Source organism: Vitis riparia, chromosome 18, assembly GCF_004353265.1.
Source record: "Vitis riparia cultivar Riparia Gloire de Montpellier isolate 1030 chromosome 18, EGFV_Vit.rip_1.0, whole genome shotgun sequence".
Taxonomy (NCBI): domain Eukaryota; kingdom Viridiplantae; phylum Streptophyta; class Magnoliopsida; order Vitales; family Vitaceae; genus Vitis; species Vitis riparia.
In genome coordinates, this window is record NC_048448.1 from 4,475,050 (window position 1) to 4,502,524 (window position 27,475).

Consider the following 27,475-nt stretch of genomic DNA (forward strand, 5'->3'; position numbering starts at 1 on the left):
ATTTTAACTTAAATATTTAAAGTTAAAGGCAACTTTAAGTTAAGATATTAAATTATTTTATAAACATGTTTAACCTATTTGATAAAATTATTAAGTCATATTAAATCATTAAGTTGATTTGTCAAACATTTTCTTTGTATATCCATATTACTTCTTTGTGCTTACAAGATCAATTCAAATTATTAGTTACCACTTGAATGCATTGGTGCAGATAATCAAATTTAATTTGGAATCCTTGCTCTCTTATACTTTTTGGTTTTGGGGTCTATATCACTAGAGCTCAATTTATTTTATTTTTTGGTGGGGTTGCTACTTGCTAGGGTCTGTGGAAGAAAATTACATTCCAGTCAAGGGTGGAATTGAAGTGGCCAATTTGGAAACTGCGGATAATAGTTCACAGTTTTATTATGGATGAAGGCCTAAGAGGAAACCTCTGAGACAGGGAACGGCTGCATGGCTCCATGTCCATGGTGGACTTTCTTTTGGCTTCAATTAGAAGAGGCTCTCCCTTGTTCGCCTTGTCAGGAAGTACAATGCTTGGTTTTTCCACAAGTTCCTTTGTGTGTAAATCGCTCTCGATTTTGAAAAAGGAAAAAAATATGGTAGTATGCGTATCGAACAAGTGATGCTTCATGTCTAAAATTATATTTAATGACTGAATTTCATGAACTGTTCGTTATTAATGTTATTATTATTATTTGTAAAAGTAATTCATAGAATTCATTTTTGGTACTAACACTTTTCTAATCAATGATGACATTCTTGGAACAATGGCACCATTTACATGGGCAAGCCAGTAAAGCATTTTTCCAGGAGAGCACTCCATTCTAAAAAACTTGATTCAAGATTATAAGTTGCCTTATATGTGCTCTTTTGAGCTAAATCGTAAACACTGTGTCATTGGCATTCCTCTCATAACTCCTCATTGCACTTTGGAACCTAACGTATCAACAACAAAAGCTGCAATGACAGTCATTCCAAACCAACCAGATGACACAAACCACTCTGGTCTCTCATATAATGTGGCAAATTCTTGAAAACAGTTGGAACCTAAATGCTCATAGTGGTCATTTAGCTGCAATGTCTAAATATTAGTCATATCCACAACCCAAACAGTGGCAAGTTCTGGATAGCACCTGTGTACTTACCTGTATATCCAAATCCAATGAAGGTGTCAAATCACACCATGCCAACTGCAACGGAATACAATTTTGCTGCAGTCAAGAATATGCCCTCCATACAATTTCTTAAATTCTCTAGAATCTGATAGTCTAAACAAACTAAACCAGCAGTAAGGCAATTATCCAGACAAAACAAGTACGTCTCATGTCTTACAATAATGCAATAGAAGACTCTTCTACTCCGATTCCTTTATGCAGGGCAAAGTTCATTTACTCCATGTATAGTGAGGCAGTCAGATGAATCACATTCGAATTGTCTGCTCTGAAGCTTCAATATTTGTCATTGCATTATCAACTCCCTGAATTTTAAAGCATACTATGGTAAAATTTTTGACCAAATTATGAAGTAAATTAGAGTAATATACATATATGTATCCAGCCCTATGTCAATTTACAACAGGGAAATAAGCAGCTATTCAAACTTCCCATTTAATGCAGGAAAAAGTTCTGCAGGTAAATATATGTTTTGGTGGTTGCTTTGCATGTTTTTCAATATTCTTTTCTTTTCTTCTTTTATCATTTTTTTTTCCTTTTTTCCTCTCCTTTTTTTCCATAATGCTTTTAGAAGGTAAATCCATGATCACAATTGCAATGAATAAATAAACCTATATGATCTACCCTCTCAATCACAAAGGCCAGATTCCAAAATACCTGAAAAAGGCTTAATTGCAGAACATTGTAAAAGAAGATATAATACACTATAAACTGCATGATCCACCCCAATCTTAATGAGTGGTGTTGCCTTGTGATTAGTTTCATGAAGAGAGCTGCTTCAGACTAAGCTGTTTCTCTTCTTTTTGTTTCCTTTCTCTTCGTTTTAGAATCTCAGCCTGCATCTAAACAGGTTTTGAAAATTGATAGTCCATGGTGTAATGGTGATCACCATGGAATGGTGCTAAGATACAATTCCACTTATGACTGACAATGAGAGAATTATTACTTCTTACGGGGGAAAGCAAGACCTACCTGTTAATCCCCATGTCTCAAACTATCTAAATGGTGTCTAATCTCATAGGGCCATGGGCAACCTCAGGCCATCTGATAACTGGTTCCTAACAATAAAACTACCTAAATGGTGTCTGATCTCATAGACACAGGTAACCTCAGGCCATCCAATAACTGCTCCTAATAATATTATTGTTCAATTTTTATTTTTTATTTTTCAAGTATTTTTTAACTTGAACTTTGTCCACAGACAAAGCCTCCAACCATGTCATTAAGCTGTTGGAAGTCCTCCAAGCCTGCAGTTAGGTATCAATGGGACACAAGGCCAACGATGATGGGAGAGAAACATGGGAATATTTTTAGTTATAAATCGATATAATAGATATCACATCATGGTAGATAATAGATATAATGAAAAATCAAATTCCCTAAGAGAATGGTAAGTTCAGTTGGTCAGAAACATCACCACTTAAATAAGGGAAATTTGATTGTTCTCAAGAGATTCAGGAACAAAATGGTTAGTCACAAGTACCTCTAATCAAATGCATAAGGATCATCTGCATATGGATTAAGAGAGCCTTCTGAAAATAACTCGCCTATATTTGAAGGGTGTAGATGCCTATCTCCCTTAATTTCCTGCACAAGGAATACAAATAGAACAAACTCCGATAAGCAGAAAGGAAATAAATATAGTTGCACTGTAAAGAATAACGGTTCACTTTTATATTCAACTAGTTAGACCTCTAGTACATGTGCTAACTAAGTGGATTGCTTTTTCCCCCTTCCTAGTCTCATTGCTCATGGGATATTCAGCAGGAATTAGGGAGCCCAAATGCACCAATTTTTGGTGAATTTATGGAGTTACGCATATCCGAGCAAGACATTTTTAGTAGCATCAGTTGCAGATCAAATCCCAAGAAGAAATCCAGAAACGACTAATTGCCCCTTCCATTACCTTGACAATAGTTCTGGGAGTATGGGCTTTGGGTGTATTGGCCTTCTTATGTTTTCTTGGATCCTGATGTGAAACAGATATGAGTAAACACCACTAGACAATACAATATAAGCAGCAAGCCCTGCGGCAAGACCTTTCACATGCACCTCCATGTGTATTTTATAATGTTGCTTTCAAATGGTCACATACCCCAAACATGACTGTACTTTTTGTTTTTCTTCGTTTTGTAATTGTTCTTCCATTAGTTGTCTCAACTTCATACTCATGGTGAGTTACCTGCAATGCAATCAAGAGGAGAGAGGCAGGTAGAATTTAGAAAGTTCAATCAGGATATATCAAAAATTTTAACCGACACTATTCAAATAATAAAGAAAATGATAATCCACTTTTCATCACCTTTCAAAAAGAAATGAATATTACATAATTAATGTTTTACTCACAAATGAAAAATGTGTATAGAAGTAAATCACCTTCTTACTATGTTTGGGAACACTTATTGCACTTCCTGGATTCACGTTCTCTACTTTCTTCAACAAGTTTGAAACTGGTGTTTGTATTGCTCCCGGAAAAGGTGAATCCTATAAATAATAGAAAATACATACTAAGGTGGTTATAATATTATACTTTTTTCAAGGACCCAAATAACCATAAAGGGATGCAAAATGTCACTTCCTTTTCTACCTTCTCTCTGTTTTCCACTCTTACCAGTGCACACTGACTTCTTTTTCTGTTACTAGAGTCTCTCATCTTAATTGATGAAATGGAGTAATCCTGCAATAGAATGGCATTTATAAAATTGAACTTATTTTTAAGTTTTGAGTATATACATGCATATATATATTGATGCATTGAGATGACTCACTAAATTAGATTGACATTTCATATTTCAAACTTATTCTAAAGCAAGATCTCAAAAGCTTTCCCATGTCATAAAATTATGTTATTCACATCTGCTACTTAGCTGCAATAATGAAATTCTAAACCACATTTTACACAGATAGAACATCTAACAATTGAAACAAAAACTCAGAACAGGAATTTAAGAAAATAAAAAAATAAAAAAATTAATGCTGTGTCAATAAAAAAAAGGAAAAAAAAAGCAACTCAAACAAGAAAACCTCAGTTTTCCATAGTGTGACTCTAGAAGATCCTTAGAAATTAGATAAAATAATCTTTTCCTACTATCTAGTTTTCATAAATATTTTGTTTCTTAGTATATATATATATATATATATATAGAGAGAGAGAGAGAGAGAGAGAGAGACAGAGAGAGAGAGAGAACCTTTCTCTTTATGATTGCAAATCATGAAGCTCAAAATTTATCCTCTTGTTGCTTTATTTTAATGTATAAATAAACCTGTAAGATTGTATAATCGTGTCCCTCTAACTATCAAGGTTAATGGGGACGGTGATCAATGCGATGCCAAGAAACTAGTGATCTAAACGATACAAAGATTAGCATCAGATGCAGAATACACTAAAAAGAAAATAGCATCAGGCCATGGAACAAAACTTTTCATACTTCCATAATTCCAAAAAATAAAACCAAATAAACAAAAAATCCCACTCCTAGAGGGTTGAAGTTTAACTGGAAGTTGATGTTTGAAACCACTAAAGAATAGCTGGAAGGTGAAGATGAAACCATGGTTTGGATTTAATATAGAATGAATGTTGGAAATTTATGTCACTAGCATACACACCAGGTTATCACTTTTGGTCACCAGATAGGGACTACATGAGTGATGAAACTATGAGCCACACATTGTGTATAGACTCTTAAGCTACTAGGTTTCACTGTGATATTGTGTTTGAACTTCGAGAAAGCAGTCAATCAAAGCAAGAAAGCATTTACACTCTACAAACAGAAGCTGAAAATTACTTGGTCTCAGAGGTCACTACAATATGGAAAACACAAATCTTTGGGTAGATTCATTCTAGTACCAAACCATCAAGAAGTTCAGATATGGTGCATTAGAGGAACTATGTGACCAGTAAGTACCTCCACATTCACAAATATGAAAGCATGAAATTCATTTTTCAGGTGTATCTTGAATAGTTGGATGGAAAAAATTGATCAAACCATCTGATACTTAATATGGTTCTCTGTCAAATAAGATACTTCACAACTAAAGAAAAACCGAACCCAGGATGTAAGGCATTTTACATGACTAAGATTAGTATCTTTGCACCCACACACAAATGGAGGGGCAGGGCAGTATATCATAGATATTCAATTATACAACCGAACCTTTTTTGAATTCACTTCTGGATCCTCTTGTGTTTTGTCACTCATTACTTTCCACTGCAATTGCAATAAAGCTCTCTGTCTGTCTTCCTGTAATATACAAAGATCAAGGTTAAGTTACATAAAATGACATTCTTATTGCACTTAAGGGAACTACATACTCTGGACTTCTGACGATCTAATTCCTCTTGGAGCTTCTTGCACTCATCCTCATGCTGGTGTCTCAAGACTTTAATCTGAACTTCATGCTCATTTCTGAGTAAAATTGTTTTCTAGACATTTTGTAAACCATTAGCAATGGGAGCAACCCCGAAGGTACCAATGGTTGACAGTTCAAACCCAAACTTAAAATGGCTATATATACCTCTCTCAAGTCATCTTCAGCTTGAAGTTGGACACGTTTAAGCTCTTCACTGTGGTCAGCTTTAAGACTCAGCTCCTTTCTATCATGCTCTTGCTGAATACGAGTGATCTGCAAAATGGACAGCATGAGGTTAATCCAGTAAAGAAGATTTCTGAACTTAAACTCAGGTTTAATTAAATTTTCACAAGATATCAGTAAATAAGAAGAGGGCTTGAAGATCAGACTAAAATTATGCAATACAACATGCTGATAATACTAAACATTTATGAGTTCCAAACTTTCTAAGTTTGAAACTAATATGATCAATTACTAACTTGCATATCATTTTGCTTCATAAATTGGTTAAAGGTTCATAAACTGTACAGAATTATGGATGTACTCTTTAGAATGGTGATAGAGTCATTATGTGAAGGAACTTCTTCTTCTTTTTTATTTTTTTGAAAGGGAAATGAGAATTAGGATTAAGTTATATGCAGGAAATTCTACCCCATATATATAATATTAATACATGAGATGATTGAATATGAAAAATAATTATTCCCTGTAAACAAGAAATCAATTCATAAATTATGCTATGATCAAACTCCCCTTAAGTTAGAAATCAAGGTTATTAATGTACCATATGAAGAAAAGTGAATAAACATTCAATTTCAATCTGACATGATTCTAATAACTACCAAATTGGTGTGTTCCTCTTGAATGTGCATCAAATACAGCCTTGATTCTTCTTTGCATTCTGCAAGTTTCTGGTCACATTTTCGTTCCATTTCCCTGACAACTTCATCCATCTGAAGGTTCAAAATAGGTAAGAAACATGATTCATGCACATGTTGCAACAGACAATGGTTATGAGTGAACCTTTTCTTTCTCAAGATTGATAATCTCTAATTTCTCCACCTCATACTTCTTCCGGATGTCATTAATTGCCTATCAAACTCCATTAAAGGTCAATTTAAAGGAACTTGCCAAACCATTTAGGAAGTTCAAGTAAGACGAACAGTAAGAGATAACACCTGATCATTCCTCTGAGATATTTCCTTCAAATGCCTTGATAACTCTAATTGTTTAGTTTCAAGCATCAGATCGTATTGCTTCTTGGTTTCTGTAATTTTACTCTCAGCAGCATCTAGCGATGCCTGATTCTGCAATAACATACTGGATTTTTCTTAGACATGCTATAGGAAATGATAAATCCATCCAAATAATCCAACCAACTGTTTAGTAAACCTCTATATTTTGAACTTCCAGCTGCTTCACTCTGTCCTTATACTGCAGAATAAGCTGTTCCTTCTCCTGCAAGATGTTTTGGAGCTGGCTGACTTGATTCTCCAATGAATCTACATGTTGCTTATCCTTCTCACCCTCCTTTTGCAGAATTTCTATTTCATCTGCCCTTTTTAGTATCTCTGCTTGTAATTTCTCAGTATTATCTTTGTTCTCAGTTTCTAGTGTTGACAATTTCAGTAATAAATCTTTCTGTAAGGTTCAAAAAATCAGGTTAGGTATAGAAAAAGAAGCATGCAAAGTATGTCATGGATGAATAACCAAACTTGCAAACCATTTTATTCTCAGATGATTTCAAACTTTCTGATTGAGTATTAATAATCTCCTCTAACTTGGTAACTAACATCTCCTTGTCGATCTTCCTTGAGACAAGATTTTCTACTTCTGACTCCAACGTCTGAATTTTCTCCCCTGCTAAGCGGCATTCCTCTGCAAGCTGTGCTGTTACAAAATTGTGGGCCTCCTGAAGTTCAACAACCTTATTGTTTAACACCTGATTTTTCAGCTGTAATGCATCTTTTTCAGATGCAATGCACAAGAATGTATGATGGAGTTGAGCGTATTGTTGTTGAGAATGCTTAGCAGCAAGGTCTCTCTCCTGCTGAGCCAGCTTGACATAAGAGCAGTTCATGTGGTTTAGCTGATCAAACTTGTCTGAAAAATCCAAACTTTGTTTATCCAAGTCAATCAACTTTACAGACCACTTTTGAACCAAATCTTCAATTATTTTTCTCTCGTGGAGTGATAGGGCTAATCGTTTAGCAAAATCATCATTGCTCAATTGAAGATGACTCTTTTCTTTCTCCAAGTTCTCTTGAGAAACTATCAAATGTTTAAACTCATCTTCTTTCAATCTTAACTCAATATGCACTTCTTCCAATTTAGAGTTCAAGCTCTCTGTGGCCAACCTACTAGCAGCTACAGTTGCTTCAAACTGCTTGATCATAGCATCTGCAAGCAAAATCATAAAATCAAATCCTCACTTAAAGAAGGAAAACTGAGAATATAAACATAAAGTTGTATTTCTGAAACACTGATTACAATCTACATTGCATTCTGATAGGGTTTTTCTACAACCAGCATAATTCTAAATTATTCAGTTGTAATCTTCTCTTCCACTCTGCTGACCTCCTGTGAATTAAACGGCAAGTGGATCCTAAAGTCTATGGTAAGAAAGAATTCACCTTTTTCCTCTAGGAGATTGGCAGTTTTGTATTGCTCATCTCTGTGAAACTGCTCCCTTTCCTCTCGCTGAATTTTAAGTTCCTTCAGCTCTTTCTCATCTACAGTCCAGATCCAAACACAATAACAGAAATACAAGTGTGAAAAGTGAATAACTCTCCGGGTATTGGCTAAAACTATACGATCATCTTTATCTTGATAGCAGTACAATGGCGGTCCTTGTTCTAGAAACTGAACAGGTTTTCATGGAATAGGTGGATCAGTATTGCTTACAATTTTTTATGCTTTCCTCCGCAGACTCCAATTTCAAAGACAGACCATTCATCTGATCATTTAAACCATCAAAAGCCACTGAACTTGCAGATAGTTTGTCTTCGAAAAGTTCCTTATCTTTTTCAGCTGTTGATGCAAGTTAAAGATTTGTATGTAGTGTTCAATTACCAAATATGAAAGATATATAGACTAAGCGGTAAAAAGAAAACCTACCATCCTGAACCTGGCAAGCCAAGTGCTGCAAAGTTTCAGTGAGCTGCTCGCATAAGGTCTTTGTTGAAAAGAATTTTGATTCCAACCCTGTCCAGAGCTTTTCATCCTCTTTCTGCTTCACTTTGAGCTTTGCATTCTCATTAAGAGCGTACTGCAACTTTTCCTCCAATATCTGGATATCCTCCATTGATTTCTTCAGCTTAGAATTCTGCATTTGTGAAACTTCGTGATCAGAAATTACTACCCAAACTAATCTGATCAAGAAATTTCCAGAGCATAAAACTATACTTCTACAGATGTAAATATAAGATATAGAGACAGTGATTAGAATTTCTTGGCAATTCAGTATTAGTGACTCATCAAACAGCATGTCTCTGTTTAGTGATGAGAAAGGGATAATTCTATGAGGTACGTCTCACAAAAATCGTCAAATTATAGGTCGAAATGGGAGAACAAGACCCAGAGAACACACTTGTACACACAGGACATACATTGATTTTTTTTTTTTATTTCCTTATAAAAATGAGAAAAAGAAGAATAAAAAAATGCTACAGTTATAAATTAAATATGGCCGAGAAAATTATTGATGAGTGTGAATGTATAACACTGTGTGTGTGAGAGAGAGAGATTATAAGTTCAATATACCGCCATTTCAAGGTCAGTTTTCACAGACGCTTGCTCTTTAACCAATTTCTCTGAAAATGGATGGATCAACAACTTGATCAACAATGGTTCAAAATTTTCCATGGAAAAAACAAAAAGAAAATAAAAGGAACAGCGAGAAAACCAAAATTTTCAAACCTGCAGTGAGCTTCAAATTCGCAAAACTTCCCAATGTGATCGAATCTGAAGATGGACGACCAGGAACGGAAAAGGTTTTTGCGGTTCCAGGGATGGATCCTGATAAAGATTTGAATTGATCCAAGCTCTTGAGGCCCGAAAACCCTAGCTTATGCATCGCGGAATTGAAGATCAATACCAATGAGAAAACCCTAAATTCTTGAACCGATTCTCTCGAGGTAACCAAAGAAATGAGAGCAAATCTCTTGCGTTCTAGAACTTGGCCGCTTAGACAACAAGTCAAATGAAACCAGGCGGGAAAATGGGGTATTTATATCGTTCTTGAATAAGGCGGTTAGATTTGTGGCACTTATCAGGTGTGGAAGGCACCACTAAACTGCTTTGTGAATTTCATGACATCCAATGGGGAGCTTTGAGTAAGTGCGTGTACTATTTCATGACATCTTACTAGGATTATCATGTACTATTTCATATGGTGACATTTTTTACGTTTTATTTTATTTTAAGATCTAAGATTTAAGATGTATATTTATGTTTTGTATTTTCAGTACTCTTTAATATCCTTCTTTATTTTCTGAGATTGCAGACAGCATGTGAGATTAAGTCAAAAAAATCGAGTGATGGGGGGACCAATATAAAAAATCAAAAAGAAATATTGGAAAAATGGAGAGGCAAATGAGCCTAGGGTCTCGGATGTGCGACGATGCGATCAAACCTACGCTATTTGCCTCCTTTGATGTCCGAATTGCTGATTTTTTGCCGATTCTGTCGCGGTACCCGAGACCTCAGTGCTTTGCTCGAATGAACTAACTAAAGCCTGATGTCTTCGACCTCCAAAACCCTAATAATCCAATATCCGAAGACCTCGATTATCTCGCTCTTCACTTTCTTTGATTCGACCATTGCATTTCATAATGCCGGGTCTGGAGGTCTGGTTCCGGGATTGGATTTCACATGAACAATCTCAGATTCTTGTTTCCGATCCGGATTCGGTTTTATTTGCTAATGGAGGATTATTTCTGGAACCGACCATTCCTTCTTCATTTGTGCATTTGATTTCTTTGAGGAGTTCTTCTACCGGTGTTTCGAGTTCATTTGATTGTTCTTCTGTTCATCGTCGGAAACAGGCGGTTTTAGGGGGTTGCCGGCGAGAAAGAAGGGTTCCAGAGGCGTTTGGAGGTGGGTTTTTGTCGGTGAGCTTGAGAAGTGATGGATTTGCGCAAGAGTCAACGGGATGTTTGGTCCGAAACGGAGATAAGGGCTCCGAGGAGGCGGCCAGATTCCAGGGAGGTAACGTGGTCGTTGAGGAAGGTGAGAAACAGGATGAAGTTAGGGTAGGGGGTACGGGTGCGATGAACACCACGAAGCATCTATGGGCGGGTGCCCTTGCCGCCATGGTTTCAAGGTCTGTTTTCTTCTTTTTCCTTTGATATTTCAGATTGTTACGGCGTTAACTTCTCATGCCTTGTTGCAAATTTTACCTTCCTTTCCATTTTTGCTAGAATAACACAATGAAATAGTACAGGAGTTGCTAAAGTTTGTTCTGATTTCTGCTTGTATGGGTCCTCAAATTTACGGAGTTTAACTTCATGGGTTCTCATTTTTCTGATACTTCTTCAAAATTATTCTCCTTAGAACTTATAACTTATTGGATAGCAAGTATTGAGGAACAAAAGTGCAGAACAAGGTAATTTGATTTAACCCTATTTGGCTACAGACCATGAAACTCTGATTACATGATTTTGATCAATCGATCAAGACATCAGTTTTTAAAATGTTTTTTTTTTTGCCTGGTTAATAAGTTTGAAAATTTTACTTATGTGGTTATTCTTTCATCTTAGCGTGCATTTGGTATGTGGGAATAGGAATGAATTAATCTATTGGCTTGACTTAGGATGTACATTGCAGAAGGCACTTTGTCTACATTTGAGTTTGTAGATTGGTTGGGGTCTAATCAAGGGAGGGAGCAGTTTTTTGGATTTCCCTTTGTTTTGGTGAGGCCTTTTGATGTACCTGGTATACAACCTATATACCTTGGTGTGTAGGCCTTTTCATCAATATAATTTTCCTCTTTACTTTTTTGAAAAAAATGTGGGAGCAGGAATAAAAGGAGGATGGGAATGGACGTAAATTACACTACCATGTAAAAGAGAGGAATTAAAATCTTAGTAAAGTTGGGATTTGGTTTTCATAACAATGAATTTTTTTTATTCCTTTTTCATTCTAAGAAACAATCCCAACCCATAAATGAATGGGAATGGAATTGATTTCCCATTCCCTATTTTAGCGTTCCAAACATGGCCATAGTGTATAAAATGGTGGCTTTGGCCTATTAAAATTTTCTTCAATAGTCCAAATATCCATAAAGTAATAACCAGACGACGAGCAGCTATGTAATAGGTGTAAAACTGAGCATAGATAATCCAGTCTCATAATTTTACATTTATTAAAATGCTATCAATTAAATTATTAAAGGTTAAAGTTTGCATTAGGGCAAGTAGTCGATCTTGAACTGGGCATTCGTGAAGATAGTAACTAGCAAGGACCATGTGGTTCAAGTGATAGCTGATCTGTTGCTTGTAGACATAGGATATAGCTTTTAAATGCCATTCAATAATCACAGGTTCTTAGTACATATGGTGTTCAGAGTCATTTCAGATGACATCTTTATCTTCTAAGTCTTATAGTTCTAGTTATATTTCCTTTGAAATGTGGGAGCTAGAATTAAAAAATAAAACATAAAACCAAACTGTCCTTTAAGATGAAATTTACCAAAAGTGTGAGCCTAGGGCATTAGGCCTTGCAGGAAAAATTGAATTTTATCAAGTGGAGCCATACATGTGTTTTGTCTATCTTCCTTCTCCATAAGCTTGCATATCTCCTCAATCAGGTCCCTATTTATCTCCTATAAATTTTTGGTTGCATCTCTTTTAATCCTTGTGGTTAGCCTGTTCAGAACTCCTTTTTTCTCCATTTTTACATCGATTGTCCTTTTCCTATTGATCTATATTGGTTGGTTGCATTGATTTATATGGTTGGTTACAATACCTTGGAGGATACTGTCTCAAACATTCTGAATTTTCATAATCTTTAAGAAGTTCCTATGGCATTTATGTTTCAATTCTTAAAATAAATATCTAGCATTAATTTTTATTTATGTATTTTTGTGGAGGCCACAACTTTGCATCAAGTTCCTGCTGTTGCGATCACTTGGAATATTTTATTTTATTTCCTTTCAATTCTTCATGACACCCTTCTGGTGATCACCTAAAAAAAATTAGTGTGCCTAAAATCTATCCAATTTTAAAACTCAACCTTACCTGTTTCTGAGGTGTTGGTGTTGCAATGATCAAAACATTTCTAAGCATTCCTATGGTTAAATGTCTTGTCCCTTGTTTTAGTTTGATGTTCAATTCTGAGGATAAGTGAGGTATTAAAAAATAAATGAACAAAAAAACTAACCAAAACAAAACAAATTCAGAGCACAGTACTGGTGTTGGCAGACTAGATTTTTTCATGGTGGTTTTGTTGTCAATATTCATCATAACATACTAGTGGCAGCACCAAACATCTCACAAAAAATGTCTTTGGATGCTTCTGTTTTGTGGTCTTCTGCCACTCAACTTTAATGCTTTATTTGTTACAATTTTGGAACCTCTTCTACCATGTCTAATTTGCTGATTAGGTGTATAGATTGGGAACTTGAATAGTTACAGTACTCTCTACATTGGTTCCAACTGTGGTCATTTTCCTATTAGCCTCTATACGTATGATGCATGTCATCTATAAAATTTTCTGTTCTTTAACCTTTAGGACACACCCAAAAATGCAGTGCTTTATATTGCCGGCAATTTCCAATCTGCATGAGATCAATGTGTTTGAGCTAGGATTTTTATAGGCCCAATTATAAAGGGTTCAACCTGAACTCAACCTGATAATAAGCAGATTTGCTTTGGTTAGGCCAATGAATGCCAACTCAAGTTCAACCTGATTAGTGCTGATTAATTGCCATATTTTGTGTTACTGGCATAAAATTTTCTTTTATTGGAATAGACTATTATTTCATTTATTGGACTTAGGAGAATTTTTTTAAATGCAAATTATATATACATTTGCAAATAAATTTGTGTGGAAAATGGAACTGATGTTGCATAAACAGTAATAAATTGTTATGAATTTTTTCATATACCCCTTAATTTAGATAATTTAAATGAAGGTGTTAGGTTTCATTGACACTCTGCTTTTGAGATTAGAAAATTATATTGTTATTTGGCTATTAAGGAACATCAAAGTGGTGTTTGGATGTTGAACTTGTTCATTTATGCTAGCATGCCATTTCTCTGATTCTTCTATGTCAAAAAATGTTCTCCTATCAGAACTTTTGTTGCCCCGCTGGAGAGACTAAAGCTGGAATATATAGTTCGTGGTGAACAGAAGCATTTATTTGAGCTCATCAAGACAATTGCTAGCTCTCAAGGCTTGAGAGGCTTTTGGAAGGGGAATTTTGTGAACATTCTTCGAACTGCTCCATTTAAGGCAGTTAATTTTTATGCTTATGACACATACAGAAAGCAACTGCTCAAATTTTCTGGCAATGAGGAAACCACAAATTTTGAGAGGTTTATTGCCGGTGCTGCAGCTGGAATTACTGCTACCATACTCTGCTTACCATTGGATACTGTATGTGACAGCTTGAGAATTTACATATACTTTTTAATTGATCTCGTTAATATTTTAAACTGTTTCATCTAGCATTACTCTTCATTGTGGAAGTACTGATTAGTGTTATCATGTGTGTATGATAGATCAACTGGATGGTATGGTCAACCTTCTACATTTTTTATTTAAACTTTTATTGGCAGATGAGAGATAGATTGAAATGTTGCCAATAAAAAATGGCTCAACCACGTATACAGGTTGAGCTTTACATTTTACTGCACAGGAAAGATTGGTCCAGGATTAGGCATCTTATGGGACATAAGGGGTCTTGAAAAGTGTAGGATATGTCAAGTACCTAGAAAATGAAGAGCCTTAAACTATAGGATTGGTTGAATCATAGGCTTCCACCTGATTAGTTATGCTTTGTAAATACTGAAGGTGCAATTAGTGAATCAAGTAGATGATGTTTAGTTGTTGTCTGGCAATTCAAAAATATGTTCTCAAAGCGATACATTGCTGTAAGACTAAAAGTAATTCCCATTTTTAAACGATACTCTTGTTGACTCTATTTTGAATTGTTTTTACTTTGTAATTGAATTTGAAGTCTGAAATACACTTTAAATGTTACATATGTTAGATCCGGACCAAGATGGTGGCACCTGGTGGTGAAGCCTTGGGTGGTGTTATTGGCACTTTCCGCCATATGATCCAAACTGAAGGATTCTTCTCCCTTTACAAGGGCTTGGTGCCTTCCATTATAAGTATGGCACCTTCAGGTGCAGTTTTCTATGGTGTGTATGATATATTGAAATCAGCTTACTTGCATTCACCAGAAGGCAGGAAAAGAATTCAGAACATGAGCCAACAGGGCCAAGAACTGAATGTGTTAGACCAGCTAGAGTTGGGACCAATCAGAACATTGCTGTATGGGGCTGTTGCTGGTGCTTGTGCAGAAGCTGCCACCTACCCTTTTGAAGTTGTGAGGAGACAGCTTCAACTGCAAGTCCAGGCAACTAAGTTGAGTGCATTGGCAACTTGTGTCAAGATAGTCGAACATGGAGGTGTTCCAGCTCTCTATGCAGGACTTATTCCCAGCTTACTACAGGTATGGAAATGAAAAGCTCTGGATTTACCTTCATTTATTATTTTGCAATTCCATAGAAGTTTGTAGATATCAAATTTATGTTGGCAGCCCAAATATGGTGTTTGGACACCTGATGCCACTTAAGCAATTTCCTCAATGTTTCTGCATATATGATTTCTCAAGACTCCAGACAAAATGCCATTACAGTGGATTTTAAATATTATGGTTCATCCGCATATTTGTTTTCAAGCCCTGCAACTATTTGATGCTTTAACCCAACTGTCTGGACTCAAATGCTAACCACTGGAATCTGAGTTCCAATATATCAGCTAGGGAATTATGGACTCTGACTATGATTTGTTTCCTTTGAAGCATTTCTATGCCAATTTTACTCTCTGCACTATATTAATTTTATTCTTGTACTGCAGTTAACTAATTATTTGTGTTTCCTTTGAAGCTTTTCCGTGCTAATTTAATATTCTCTGCACTATGTATTAAATCTATTATAATTGTATAGTAATGATGTTGTGGAGATTTGAGTATTGATGCCTTGGAAATCTTGGTTTCCATGTTCTAGTGTTTTTCCCTTTTTGTTAATATCTTGCTTCTTCAGGTACTACCTTCAGCTTCGATTAGTTATTTTGTTTACGAGTTCATGAAGATTGTTCTCAAAGTGGAATGAGTTCAATGATCAGAGATATAGATCCTTTTGGGTCAAAATGATAGGGGTTGGGTGTTACTCAAGGATGAGCACTGGACAGATTTTGAATGGTAAGGTAAGGCTGAGTCATTTACATCATCAATTAACCTTCAATATTCTCTCTCCCACTGCAAAGAAGAAGAATACAATGAACTTCTGCAGTGCCTCAAAACTCATTTCTTCCAATTCAAGGTCTTCAGCCTCTACACTGTCATTTGTAAATCTATCCTTTTATCAGCTACTAATATTTTGATTTCATATTTCCAAAACTTGATTTTGACCCTTAGGAGCCAATTTTTGTCTTAGGGTCGAATATATTCACCATAAAAAAGTCATATGAGCTATCATCAATGCAAGTACAATTAATTGTAGTGCGGGTGGATGAGTCCCCAGTGAGATTTGAGAGTTACTTTTCTTTGTCTTTCTTTTTGTTTAGGATCTTTCGTTTCTCTTCTTTTTTTTTTATTGGGTGTGAGATGGAATTAATCCATTTATGTAGGATTCCAGGGATTATATTTGATTGTGGATCACACATACTAAATCCAGGTCTGAATTTTTTTTATAGCTGTATTGAATTTGATTCTGATTAAACTACTTTGATTTTGCTTAATTTGGGCATTTAGTGTTTTTTCAGAGTCAACTATTGAATTTTATTTGGTACAACTATGGCAAATTATCATTTGTGTGGCCGGAAAATGTACACATGAAACATGCCAAGTGGTTCTATTTTGTTTCTGCTTGATATCAGATTAGGGGAAAAATTAGTTTTTAGAAGTGGAATAGTTTGAAAACGACCCAAGCTCCGCCCAAGCCTGAAAAAACTTGAATTCAAAGCCCGCCGTAAGCTTTTTGGGATGATATTAGCTATCATAATGGCGTATAAATATTTATAATTTGATGTTATGCTATTAATTGTTATTTTGTTATTGTAATCTAATTTAATTTAATGTGTATGATTTAGAATATGTTTTAACAATGATTTTAGGAGATATTTTTAGCTTTTTTAACACTTGATGATAATTAAAGTTGTCATTCAAAGTTTCATAATAAATATAATGCAAAATATTAATTATACACATGTTTGTCATTGTTTATATTTTAGAGGTCTCTTAATTTATTTTATAATTTTCATTATGTATAATTTGATTTTAAGATTTTTTTTAAAATAATATTTAAATGAAATAAAAAATTAAGAAGACACGGGTCCCTAATCATCTTCAGAACTTGAAAAGTATGCTCAAACCCATAAAGACCGAATTTTCAGGTCTGGGTTAGGTTGGGTGGTCTGAATTTACACCAATGGTACTGATTTAATCCAATACTAGGCTAAAAAGGTGGGCTGAACCGGAAGGATCCTTGGTCGATGAGTGGACTGGTCGGTCTATTCGGTTCGAATTCTAAATATGGAATCAAACCATGGGGCTTGGAAGAGACTTGGAGATGAAGGTATTGTTGGAGTAGGACTAAAATGGTAGAATGATTAACCTAGAGAGGGGAAAGGAAAATAAAGGAGTGGATTATATCTTTGCAAAATTAATGGGGGCGATTTTTTTCAATTTGATCACTGTTTTGAATTGTGTAAGGAATAACCCTGAGATTATTCAAGTTTTTTTATTTAACTCAATCAACATAATTATAGCTCATGGGGGTTATCAATTATATCTATTTGGGTGGTTTCATTGAGCACTTTGTGCATGGGTGTTATGGGAGCACCATGCTTGGATGGGCCCGTTTCGGTAGCCATGTAATAATGGGTCCCATCTAGATGGCTTGACTAGATGCATCCAGCACCGGCTTCTAGCGAGCGGACAAGCCTAATACAAGTGTGAACCTTGACCATCTGATTGAGGACACGTGGTTGAGTTGATTCGGTTAAGTAAATAAAGTCTAAAATGATAATTGTCGTGGCACGCCTATACGAGAGCGGTTACACATAAGACATTTTGTTCTAGACTCGTAACGTAACCGTCCAGCTATATTTGTGCATAAAATATTGAAGACTTACCATGTTCAATAATACAAAGGAATTTCAAGACCCTGTTTAGTCTCTTGACTCAATGTATATAAAGCTGGACTATAGATTAAATTCTCTCTTTCCCATAAACAGAAATCTTCCAATTTTGAAGACGAAAAATAATAACTTTTATGCATATGTAAACTAGGTTTCCATTCTTCCTACCAAAATCAGCATATTCAAGGATAGTCACGTTTACCGACATAAATGATTTCACCAGAAAGCTAATTCCCGTTTACCATTGCGAGAGCGTTCAAATGGAAACCCAGGATGAATCTGCAGGAGGAACCAAGGAACAGTGCAAAACCGGAAACGCATTTATTCGGGCTGTAAAAGGTGGGCAGGGTGGATTTCCAGAAACACGTCACCACATACCAAAACAGCCCTATTTGCCACACACGTGATATTCACAAGCTCCTCTCTCTCTCTCTCTCGCTTTCAAAAACTTCCCACCAAGTTTCTCCCCTTCCAAGATCCAACTTCCGGCTGTCGACACTTGGCAGCTCCTGGAACCCTAATTCTCCCCCATGTCCCCGTCCGGTGATGGTGCCGGCGGAAGATGCGCGTGCTTTTCTTGGGAAAATGGTGGTTCCGACCCCGACGATCCTCACTGTCCGCATTGTGGAGGATCGGATCCTTCTTCTTGCTCTTCGATTCTCTCGAATTCGATACGGATTCAGGATTCGGAGAAGCTGTGGAGAATCGTCACGGCCTCGGCCAAGGGCTTCACTATTGGTGTCGGTATCAAAGGTGGCCTCGCTATATTCTCGGTTGTAGCTAGGTTGATTGCTAGGTTGAGACGCAGAAGATTATCGGCATATGCGAGGTGAATTATTGTGGAGTCTTTACTTCTTCAATTTGTCCCTTGGTTTGTGAGCCTTTTTCTTTTCCTTATTATTATCATTGATTTTATTTTGATTGTTTGGTTTTGATTTCGGTCCTCCGTTCAGGAAGTTTTCAAATAGTGAAGATGTGGTGATAGCTTTAAAAGAGACGCTCAGATACGGACTCTTTCTTGGAACCTTTGCTGGTACATTTGTTTCAGTGGATGAGATTGTGGCTGCTTTGGGTGGTCATCGTAGGCATGTTTTTTGTTAACTATTTGATAATTGTTGCTTAACTAGGTGATAGGTGCATTTGTACGTCCCAGAAGAAGTAATTGGCTCGGATAATTTTGCCTAGCATTTAAGGAACAAAACCATAGGCAATGGTAGTTTAGGAAAACTGAAGCATTCACCATGACTGATTCTGTGTTTCCATTTTGTGATTCCAAAGAAATGCTATGGCCTCTTAATTTTGCCTACCGTTTCCAATGATGACTGCATTTTCTCTAATGAGATGATGAATATGTATATAAAGTTAGATGCATAACATTATGAGGAATTTGATTTTAATGGGACATGAAAGGCACCTCAACTAAGTATCTATTGTAAAATGTTGTTAAATAAATGGTTTCATGGTTTAGCTAGCATAACATTATGAGGAATTTGATTTTAATGGGACATCCAAAGGCACCCTCAACTAAGTATCTATTATAAAATGTTGTTAAATAAATGGTTTCATGGTTTAGCTATTTTGATTTGACTGGTAAAGCGACATTCTACTGCAGGACTGCTAGGTGGAGGTCTCTGTTAGCGGGGGCGATTGCAGGGCCTTCAATGCTTCTGTCCGGACCGAACACCCAGCACACTACCTTGGCAATATACATCCTTATGCGGGCTGCTGTCTTAGCATCACGTTGCGGAATAAAAAGTAAACGATTTGGACGTATTTGTAAACCTCTAACTTGGTCGCATGGTGACATATTTCTCATGTGTCTCTCATCTTCACAAATTTTGTACGTGCTTTTCTTCCTAAAATCAAATTATGGTTGCCCAAAAACTTAAATACGTTTTTACTCTCTTTATCATTATTATAAATTATGGGAATGCATTGAGGAAGGAAAGTCTATCTCAAAATGCATAAAATTTTCATGATATTTTAATCTCTTTGGAAATTTTATCATCTTATAGTCAATGCTAATGTTAGCATTTTAATAATGTTTTCAACTTGGCTGATAGATTACGTTCATCTATGTCTTAACTGTAAATACTAATGGTACGTTGATGAGCATATCTTTCATGTTTTGAAAATGTGAAAAAACCAATTAAATTGTCTAATGATTCACTAGTTGTCTATGGATAATATAAATTTGAAGCCTTTCAAAGCATATCATGCCATGTCTCCAATCATGAAAATTTGCCAGATGACCTTTCATTCAGATGATGAATTGTTGAATGGCTCTAGCATAGTTGTAGCTTGAAAAGGAAGAACATTTTACTGAACCCTAGGGTAAGGAAATGTTGAAGCCTCCAGAAGGATGATAAAACCTAGAGGAGAACTCCAAATTCTTGTGCAACCAAACCAAGAAATTAAAAAACCTTAAAGTTATTCTTTTTTCTTTTGTTGGCAATACTAATTGATACAAAGGGCAAAGTTGCCTGCTTGACTTAAGACGGTTTTTGCTTTTTAAGGAAAAAGATGACTCTGTAACTAGTTGTTTTGGCAGACAGTTGTATATTTAGGCTGCCTTAGGTGCAGCTTGGGCATTTAGATAAACCTAAGAAGCTCATGGTGGGAGTGAGTGCAGAAGTGGGATTTGGTGCAAGAATGGGAAAGGACTTAGTTTTTAGATTGGGAATAAGCATTTATTATTACTATTTCTTACAGTTAGTTTTGAAAATAAAATGTCATTTTTGTCTTTTCTGAAATGACTACACTCCTCTATTTGATAGATATGCAAACCATTCCCTAAGGCTATGTTTGGTTCCCAAAAAGTAATAAGGAAAGAAAAAAATGCTAAGGAAAATAATTTTTTCATGTTTGGTTTTACCATAGAAAATATGGAATAAAGTCAAATATAATTAAAAGTAGTGAGAAACTTATATATTTTTAAATTATTTAATATTTATGTAAAAGAATTAAATAAGTGAAATGAGTTTGAAGTAGGAAATGAAAATAATTTATTGACTTTAAATGTATTTTTTATTTTCTTTCACTTTTTCTTTCCTTTTACTTTTCCTCTCCATTTTCTTTCTCTCACATTTTCCCTTTCCGGGAACCAGACATTGCCTAAATGTTTCAAGCTAATTTGGTGTTTAATCATGGTGATGTTCTATCCCTATTCTTGAATGGTTACAAGGAAGCACAATTGTGGTATTAGGGCAGGATAGTCACTTCATGTAAGAGACATTAGGAGCCAAAGAAAAGAAAGCACCATGTGCCTGCATGGTACATACTGCCATACTATAATCTTGTTGAACTGACATTGTGCTGGCAGTTTGAATGATGTCCAATATATCCATATATAAAACAGGTGGTCTGTTAAATCAACCAACATGCTTGTTTCTTTTTTCTATTAAGATGCATCAGAACTGTAATGGAAGCTTTTAAATATTCTTATGTTTTGTAATTAATATTACTGACAAGGGCTTTGCATCCATGGTTGAATGTGTTGGCCATTACACTAATTCTTCCAGATGAAAAAAGCTTGCCTTGCCCAGACTTCTTGATCATGTCTTGATGACTTTACTCCAGAAAATATGCTCTGATGACAAGTTCTCTGAGAGCTAAGAATTTTCCTGATTAGAGGTTTGCTTTTTTCAGGTCTGCTTACATATTGAAGCAAGAGAGCTTGCCTCCATCATATAAATCCTTTCTCAATAAACATGGTGGAAAGGATCCCATTATCCTGCAAGCTGTGAAAGACATTGCAAGTGGCATTCCTTTTACTAATTTGGAGGCAGTAGAGAATTATTACAACACCATTGGTGTTAAAATTAAACTAGACCCATCAATGAAAGTCCCCTGCTCGGTATGCATTTTATTCTCTTCAAATGAAGTAGAATTATTTGCAGTTTCCATTTTGCTTGATGTTTGCAATACATGCCTGTATTTTGTGTAGTGAGCATTGTATTGGCCAATTGGAGTATATGAAGATCTATTTAATTAATTAAATAACTTTTTTAGCTTTACTTAACTTTCAAACTTTATGCAGATTATACATGGACATCAATCATGCAGCAAGCATGTTGTGTCTTTTCTTATTCAAGCTTACAAAAGAGCACTACCAGTTTATCTGCCTGTATATTTGATTCCTGCATTAATAGTTCATCGTCAAGACCTCTTGAAAAGGTAACAGATTTTTGTATTGTACCTTTACAAAGTATATCACTCTGCATTGGTTTATCAAGTTAAGACATGATGAAATTCTGTCTTCTGGTTAATTTGCTAGCACAAACTTTAATTAGTCACTTCTGGAGATGCATATTCTGCTAGAGAAATGATTTGTGTCTTAAAGTCTAATTTACTATCTTCTTGATGTCATGTTGTTAGGTTATGGGCTAGTTGAGTGCATGATCAAATCCTCTTCTGATTAAATTTCTAGCACAAATTTTAATGAGTTTCTGGAGATGAGTCTTATAGCGAAATGACAGTGTAAGAGAATCAACATTCCCAGGCCCATCCAGGGAGGAAGCAACAATCTTTTCTCACAGTTCATGAGAGTCAAAATCAATAGGTCCTCAAAAACTCCAATGTCTGTTTGAGCATCCATTTTGCAGATGGTTTCTCTATAGCCCCCAACATTTCTTTTAGTTGTTTTCTTTTCTCTATTTACAAATTTTACAGCAAAGCTGTATGCACCTGAGGTTGTTCAGAATATCTTTTGAGTACATGGTATGCACCCGAGTTGTTGCTTGTGAGAGGTTAGGAAACCTTTTTGCAAGGAGTAGAATGAAGGCCAGAGAGGTTACAGTTTGGAGCTGCAATGTAAGAAAGCTGGGTATTACATTCTTTTCTTGGCTTACTCAGTGCAGGTGAAGAGGTTCAACCTGGTCTTCCCAGAGGGGTATGGTGCATCAGGGGTTGGATCACAGTAGATAATAAACTGAGCAGTCTTGGCGTTTTAATTTCCTTTGGTAGCCCCCAATCCCTATATGGCACGCCATATGGCTATTCTTGTTGGGAGCAAGGGGTCAGCAGCCAAGGATATGACCTATTTAGATGTTATAAAGAATGACCAGGTGGAAGCGGGTGACTCAGTGTGGATTCGGATTGGTGAGGAGAAGGGCACGTTAAGGTGGAGGCCTTGAAGTTGTCTGGTGGAAAGGTGGGGGGATTTCTCAGACCGAGTCTTCTAAAGAAAGTATTTTATGCGGCTTATAGGCTAAATTATTATACCCATAGAGTTGTATTGTTGAGTTACGGGTTACGCAACTACGGGTAATGAGATATCTAGATAGTTTATGTGAGTGAGTTGGATGACTGCAACAAAAGTTTTTAGATTGTCTTCATGCTCCTTGCACAGATTCTTGCTTGGTGCATATCTTGGGGCAATTTACTAGCCTGATGTCTTCCTAGGCAGGTTGACTATTGCAACCTTTGAGTATTTGGATTACTTTTGGTAGTACTACAGTTCTTTACCTTGCTTTTGTTCCTCAAGGAGTTATCATTGCTTCACCCAGTAAAATTAACTGTTCATGTATTTTATTTAAGTTGATAAGAGGCTTTGAGTTTTGGGAATGCATTTCTTAATTTCTACTTTTGTAGTGTTCATTTTGTGTTGGTCTATAATTATAATTTGGCCCAAGTCCCTGATTTTTCTCAAGCTTTGAGCTTATATTAAAGTAAAAAGCTAATTACTGTTTTCTTGGTTTTATTACCAAAGATGCTCTAAACATTATTGTCTCAACATATTTATGTTCAACCTTATGCAGGCCTTATACAATTTTGGGAAAGGGTCTTCTTGGTACAGCAAGATCCAGCTTGTTCCTATCTGTATATTGTTCGTCTGCCTGGTTAGCATTTATTTCCCAATATTTTCTACGTTATCACAGGTTCACAGGACCATTTGTGTAGTTCTTGTATATACGATATAGCTTTTTTGGGCCAGTTATATTCATGACTTGGAATTTGCTTCAAATTGCATGTTCACTCAAGTCGTGACCATGTTAGTAAAGTAAGATAATGTAATCTTCTGAAATCAATTTTTTAGTGAATTTAACTGAAGTATGAGGCTCTAGGCTGGATTGGATGGAAGAGTGGTTTTTATAGAACATAGTTATAAAACCAATGATAGCTGCATTATTTTATTTGTTTGGTGCTGGTTTGAGTTTTGAAAAAGGATCAGAATCAATGGAGTTTAAAGTGAATCTAGGTGACAAATTTGATCAATTCACTCAATTCATAAATGTATCTTGAAAAGGATTACCATTTTTGCTACAACTTTCAAGATAACAAATGGAATTGTTCCTATTAGTTTTTAATGTCAAAAACTAGTCGATAATTTGTTGACATAGAACGAGTTGTTGAATTAATAAACTGAACTAAAAATTAAGCCAGCAGAAAAAAAAAAATGGGGAATTTCAATTTTTTCTTGTATTGTTTTCCATTGATTATCAATAGCATTGTGTCATATAAGGTGATTTTTCTGTTATGGAATTAAGTGAGAATGGTAGTTGAGAGAAAATGGATGAAGCATCTAAGTGATTTATTTCCTGTGTGCTCTAATCTATCAAAAAAAAAAAAAAAAATTATTTCCTGTGTGCTTGATATTGGGCCTCTATGAGGACTTGTCATCTTGTCATCCATTGTGCTGAAGCATTGAAGTTGCAGTAAGGAAAAGAGGCTAAATATGATGCTGCTAGCAACATTAACGCCCATTGAAGAGCAGAATCATATCCAAAAAATTTAGTACCAGAACTTCTGCATTTTTTATATTGCCTTTAGCTATGAGTAGCAATTGGATGTTCTAGGACTATGCCGTGTCTGCTCTGGCCCCCGCCAAAACCATGACAAGTCCTGGGGTAGGTGAAAGTCTCACAGGTAGGGCAGTAGTATGCAGTAAAAATTTAGATGGTTGCAGTTCATTAAATATATAACTGTATATTAATGAACTGCATTTCTTTTCTCTGATGTCTCAGCATAATATAGTTTGTTTTTATTTTTCCCAAGTCCTGTACTTCTGTCTTCCTTCAGCCTTTTGGTTCTCTCAACAAGTAAATTGTTCACTGATAATCTCATATAAAATGCTAAATAAATCTGTCTCATAATTCCTATGCTTTCCTGGGAATGTGATTTATAGATTTCAGCCTTCTTGTTTTCCCCCGGGCAAGGTCCTAGACTGTAACTTGGTTGTCAAGAAATATTTCCTTGGATGCATGAACTAGTCAATTGACCCATCCACCTTGCTGGAACTTGTAATTGGTTCATATTCTATTGAGAAGAAAATCATTATCATTTAGGGGCCTATTTTATCTTGTCAGGATGTGGACTTGCCTGCTCTTCAGGATTTTAAAGAGATGTAATATTCCAATGGTGGCAATGGGAACGGTATTAACACTATTCTTTCAAATTTTCCCTCATTAAGAAAAATATATGTTTTTGTTTTGATGGAATCACCTGTGCTAATGGGCAGTTCCCAACTGGCTTGGCCTTGGCTATTGAGAAGAAGAGCAGGCGAATTGAGATATCACTTTACTGCCTCTCACGAGCTATAGAGAGCTTCTTCACATGCATGGTTGATGCTGGATACTTGCAACCATCAAAGAATCTGAAGAGAGCTGATGTTGTGATTTTCAGTTTATCAACAGCCATCATCATGCACTGCTATGCACAGGAGAGGGAAGTATTTCGATCTAAGTACTTGAATGTCCTTGACTGGGTATTTGGTGTCCCTCCTCCCCCAGATGAAACCCCGCGCTACAAGAATAGGTAGCAAATGTGTGGGGTGTTTGGGCTACATGGGAGTTTTTGGGGTTTCTTCTTCCCTTTTGGGGTGTTTTCTTTTTGTAGTAATCAGGGAGAGGTTGTATTTAACATTTATTCAGACAGCATCAAGCTGCAGAGATGACAGTTTTTAATGGTTTTATTTTCCCTCAACTGATGGAAGGATAAAATTTACGTACCATAATATTAATAGTATGGCATGATTTACACAGTAACCATTGATGCTTGTGTGTAAGCAGAGGGTTTGATATCGCTGGATGATGAGGACCCAGGGGTTGTCTTGGATTGGAGAAATGAAGGACTGCTGCTGAAGTTTCTGCTCGTCTAACTGTTCAGTTCCAAGTTTGTAGTGGGGTTGTACCAACTACCAAGTAAAGCTGTAAGCATCTACCATGTTTTTTTGTAAGAATAATGTTATTTCTTTCATCAACTTATTTTACGAACTTTTGCACTTAATGCATGCATGTTAATCATATCTTAGCACATTTAATTATTACCTATCGTACAAGCAGGGGATCAAAATTGTGATAGTAAGTGGTGGGAAAAAATAGTACTACTCTTGTATTGATCTAGAAGTTTTTTGACATCTAGTCACCATTTGCAACATAAGTGAAAAAAAGAGTGGTAAAAAGAACAGTGGAATCTCATTGCAACAGGGGTATAAATTTTCTTCACGAAACATTTGGCAAATAAGGTAGAGCCTTGTGTACTTGGATTGTGTCTTTCTTTCTTTTTTTCTTCTTGTTGCCATTTTTTCCTGCTTCAGATGCTCTTTGATCCAGTTTCTTTTTTGTTTGCAAAGAAAATCTTACGTACTTCTGGTTGCAAAAATTCTGTTTATGGTGTAATATGAAAGTCTTCGCTGTGTTTGGTTCCGAAAAACTTAAAGGAAAATGCGAGGAAAAGAAAATTAAGAGAAGTAAAATGAAAAAAAAAAAAAAAAAAGGGAAAATAGGACTTAATTAATTAATTTAAATATTATTTTAAATTCATTTAATTATTTTAATTTTTTTATATAAATATTAAATGATTTAAAAATACATAAATTTTCAATTAATTTTAATTATATTTGATATATATATATATATATATATATATTTATGTTTTTTTAGGATAAAACTAAATATGAGAAAAATCATTGATGTTAGCATTTTTTTTACCATACTAGTACCTTTTGGGAGTCAAATATGGCCTTATTGTTTCTGTTTTATGGGTTAAGGTTAATGACTTTTATATTTGAAAATTAAGAAACATGCTTGGTAATGTTGATATGAGATGCGTAAACTATCCCCAATTCTTCATTGTGCACGGTGGGAATTTAAGGAAAAATGTTGCTTGATATCCCACAAATGATATGTTCTTTTATTTCCTCTAGGGACATGGTGAGGTCAAACAGGGGAATTTTTCCATAGAAGACACCTTCAAGGTGGAAGTGCAGGACGGTGTACTGGAACCCCATCAGGATTTGCCCAAGTCCAGCATCACTTATTCGGCCTCATTTCAAGTGTCTGTTTGGTCCAAGGAGCGGAACATGCCTATTGACTATGAGGACCTTCTGCCCAATCTTTAAGATATGTTTATTGAGAAAGCGGGGATGGTCCGGATGGTGTCTATTACTCATTTTCGAGCATGTTTGAGTGCATCATGGGAAGAGTCAGAACTTAGAAGCCTCCTATCTCTCTCCAATTAACACGTATTATGTACGGCCAGAAATAATTTCTAATGGCGACTACTAGTCTACTACAAGTGAATCTCAAAGATGAATTACACTTAGGCAGGGGTGAATAGGGATTGTTGAATAATTTAAA

The 27,475-nt window shown here is 35.7% G+C and overlaps 3 protein-coding genes across 11 annotated transcripts; 2 read left to right on the forward strand and 1 right to left on the reverse strand.

Annotated features, from left to right (window-relative positions):
* Positions 1 to 1,076: 1,076 nt before the first annotated feature.
* Positions 1,077 to 9,957, reverse strand: LOC117906776 (synaptonemal complex protein 2-like). Of its 7 annotated transcripts, none has more exons than XR_004649893.1 (20): positions 9,444 to 9,955; positions 9,288 to 9,337; positions 8,643 to 8,850; positions 8,430 to 8,555; positions 8,159 to 8,257; positions 7,249 to 7,925; positions 6,918 to 7,166; positions 6,704 to 6,832; positions 6,549 to 6,617; positions 6,368 to 6,478; positions 5,691 to 5,798; positions 5,488 to 5,598; positions 5,330 to 5,416; positions 3,763 to 3,852; positions 3,552 to 3,659; positions 3,271 to 3,357; positions 3,082 to 3,144; positions 2,659 to 2,762; positions 1,336 to 1,480; positions 1,077 to 1,148 (listed from the first exon to the last, which is right to left on the reverse strand). XR_004649893.1 is itself a non-coding variant. In XM_034819963.1 (19 exons), the coding sequence occupies exons 1-18, from the start codon at positions 9,598 to 9,600 to the stop codon at positions 2,661 to 2,663; spliced, it is 2,595 nt and encodes an 864-aa protein (XP_034675854.1). In that variant the 5' UTR covers positions 9,601 to 9,956; the 3' UTR covers positions 1,140 to 1,480; positions 2,659 to 2,660. The 7 variants fall into 7 exon arrangements, 5 of the variants coding, with proteins under 5 accessions (XP_034675854.1, XP_034675853.1, XP_034675852.1 ...); XR_004649892.1 differs by having other exon boundaries at positions 1,115 to 1,193; XM_034819963.1 differs by having other exon boundaries at positions 1,140 to 1,480; positions 5,488 to 5,562; positions 9,444 to 9,956.
* A 51-nt stretch (positions 9,958 to 10,008) lies between these two features.
* LOC117906778 (probable mitochondrial adenine nucleotide transporter BTL3) lies at positions 10,009 to 16,496 on the forward strand. The gene is made up of 4 exons (XM_034819966.1): positions 10,009 to 10,848; positions 13,820 to 14,123; positions 14,740 to 15,207; positions 15,800 to 16,496. The coding sequence occupies exons 1-4, from the start codon at positions 10,358 to 10,360 to the stop codon at positions 15,866 to 15,868; spliced, it is 1,332 nt and encodes a 443-aa protein (XP_034675857.1). The 5' UTR covers positions 10,009 to 10,357; the 3' UTR covers positions 15,869 to 16,496.
* A 1,516-nt stretch (positions 16,497 to 18,012) lies between these two features.
* On the forward strand, positions 18,013 to 27,440 carry LOC117907043. Of its 3 annotated transcripts, XR_004649935.1 has the most exons (9): positions 18,013 to 18,726; positions 18,851 to 18,982; positions 19,510 to 19,737; positions 21,546 to 21,753; positions 21,937 to 22,073; positions 23,657 to 23,737; positions 25,205 to 25,271; positions 25,357 to 26,046; positions 27,043 to 27,440. XR_004649935.1 is itself a non-coding variant. In XM_034820388.1 (8 exons), exons 1-8 carry the CDS (start codon positions 18,428 to 18,430, stop codon positions 25,654 to 25,656), a joined length of 1,452 nt encoding a protein of 483 aa, XP_034676279.1. In that variant the 5' UTR covers positions 18,013 to 18,427; the 3' UTR covers positions 25,657 to 26,140. The 3 variants fall into 3 exon arrangements, 1 of the variants encoding a protein (XP_034676279.1); XM_034820388.1 differs by lacking the exon at positions 27,043 to 27,440 and having other exon boundaries at positions 25,357 to 26,140; XR_004649936.1 differs by lacking the exon at positions 18,013 to 18,726 and having other exon boundaries at positions 18,849 to 18,930.
* Positions 27,441 to 27,475: the final 35 nt, after the last annotated feature.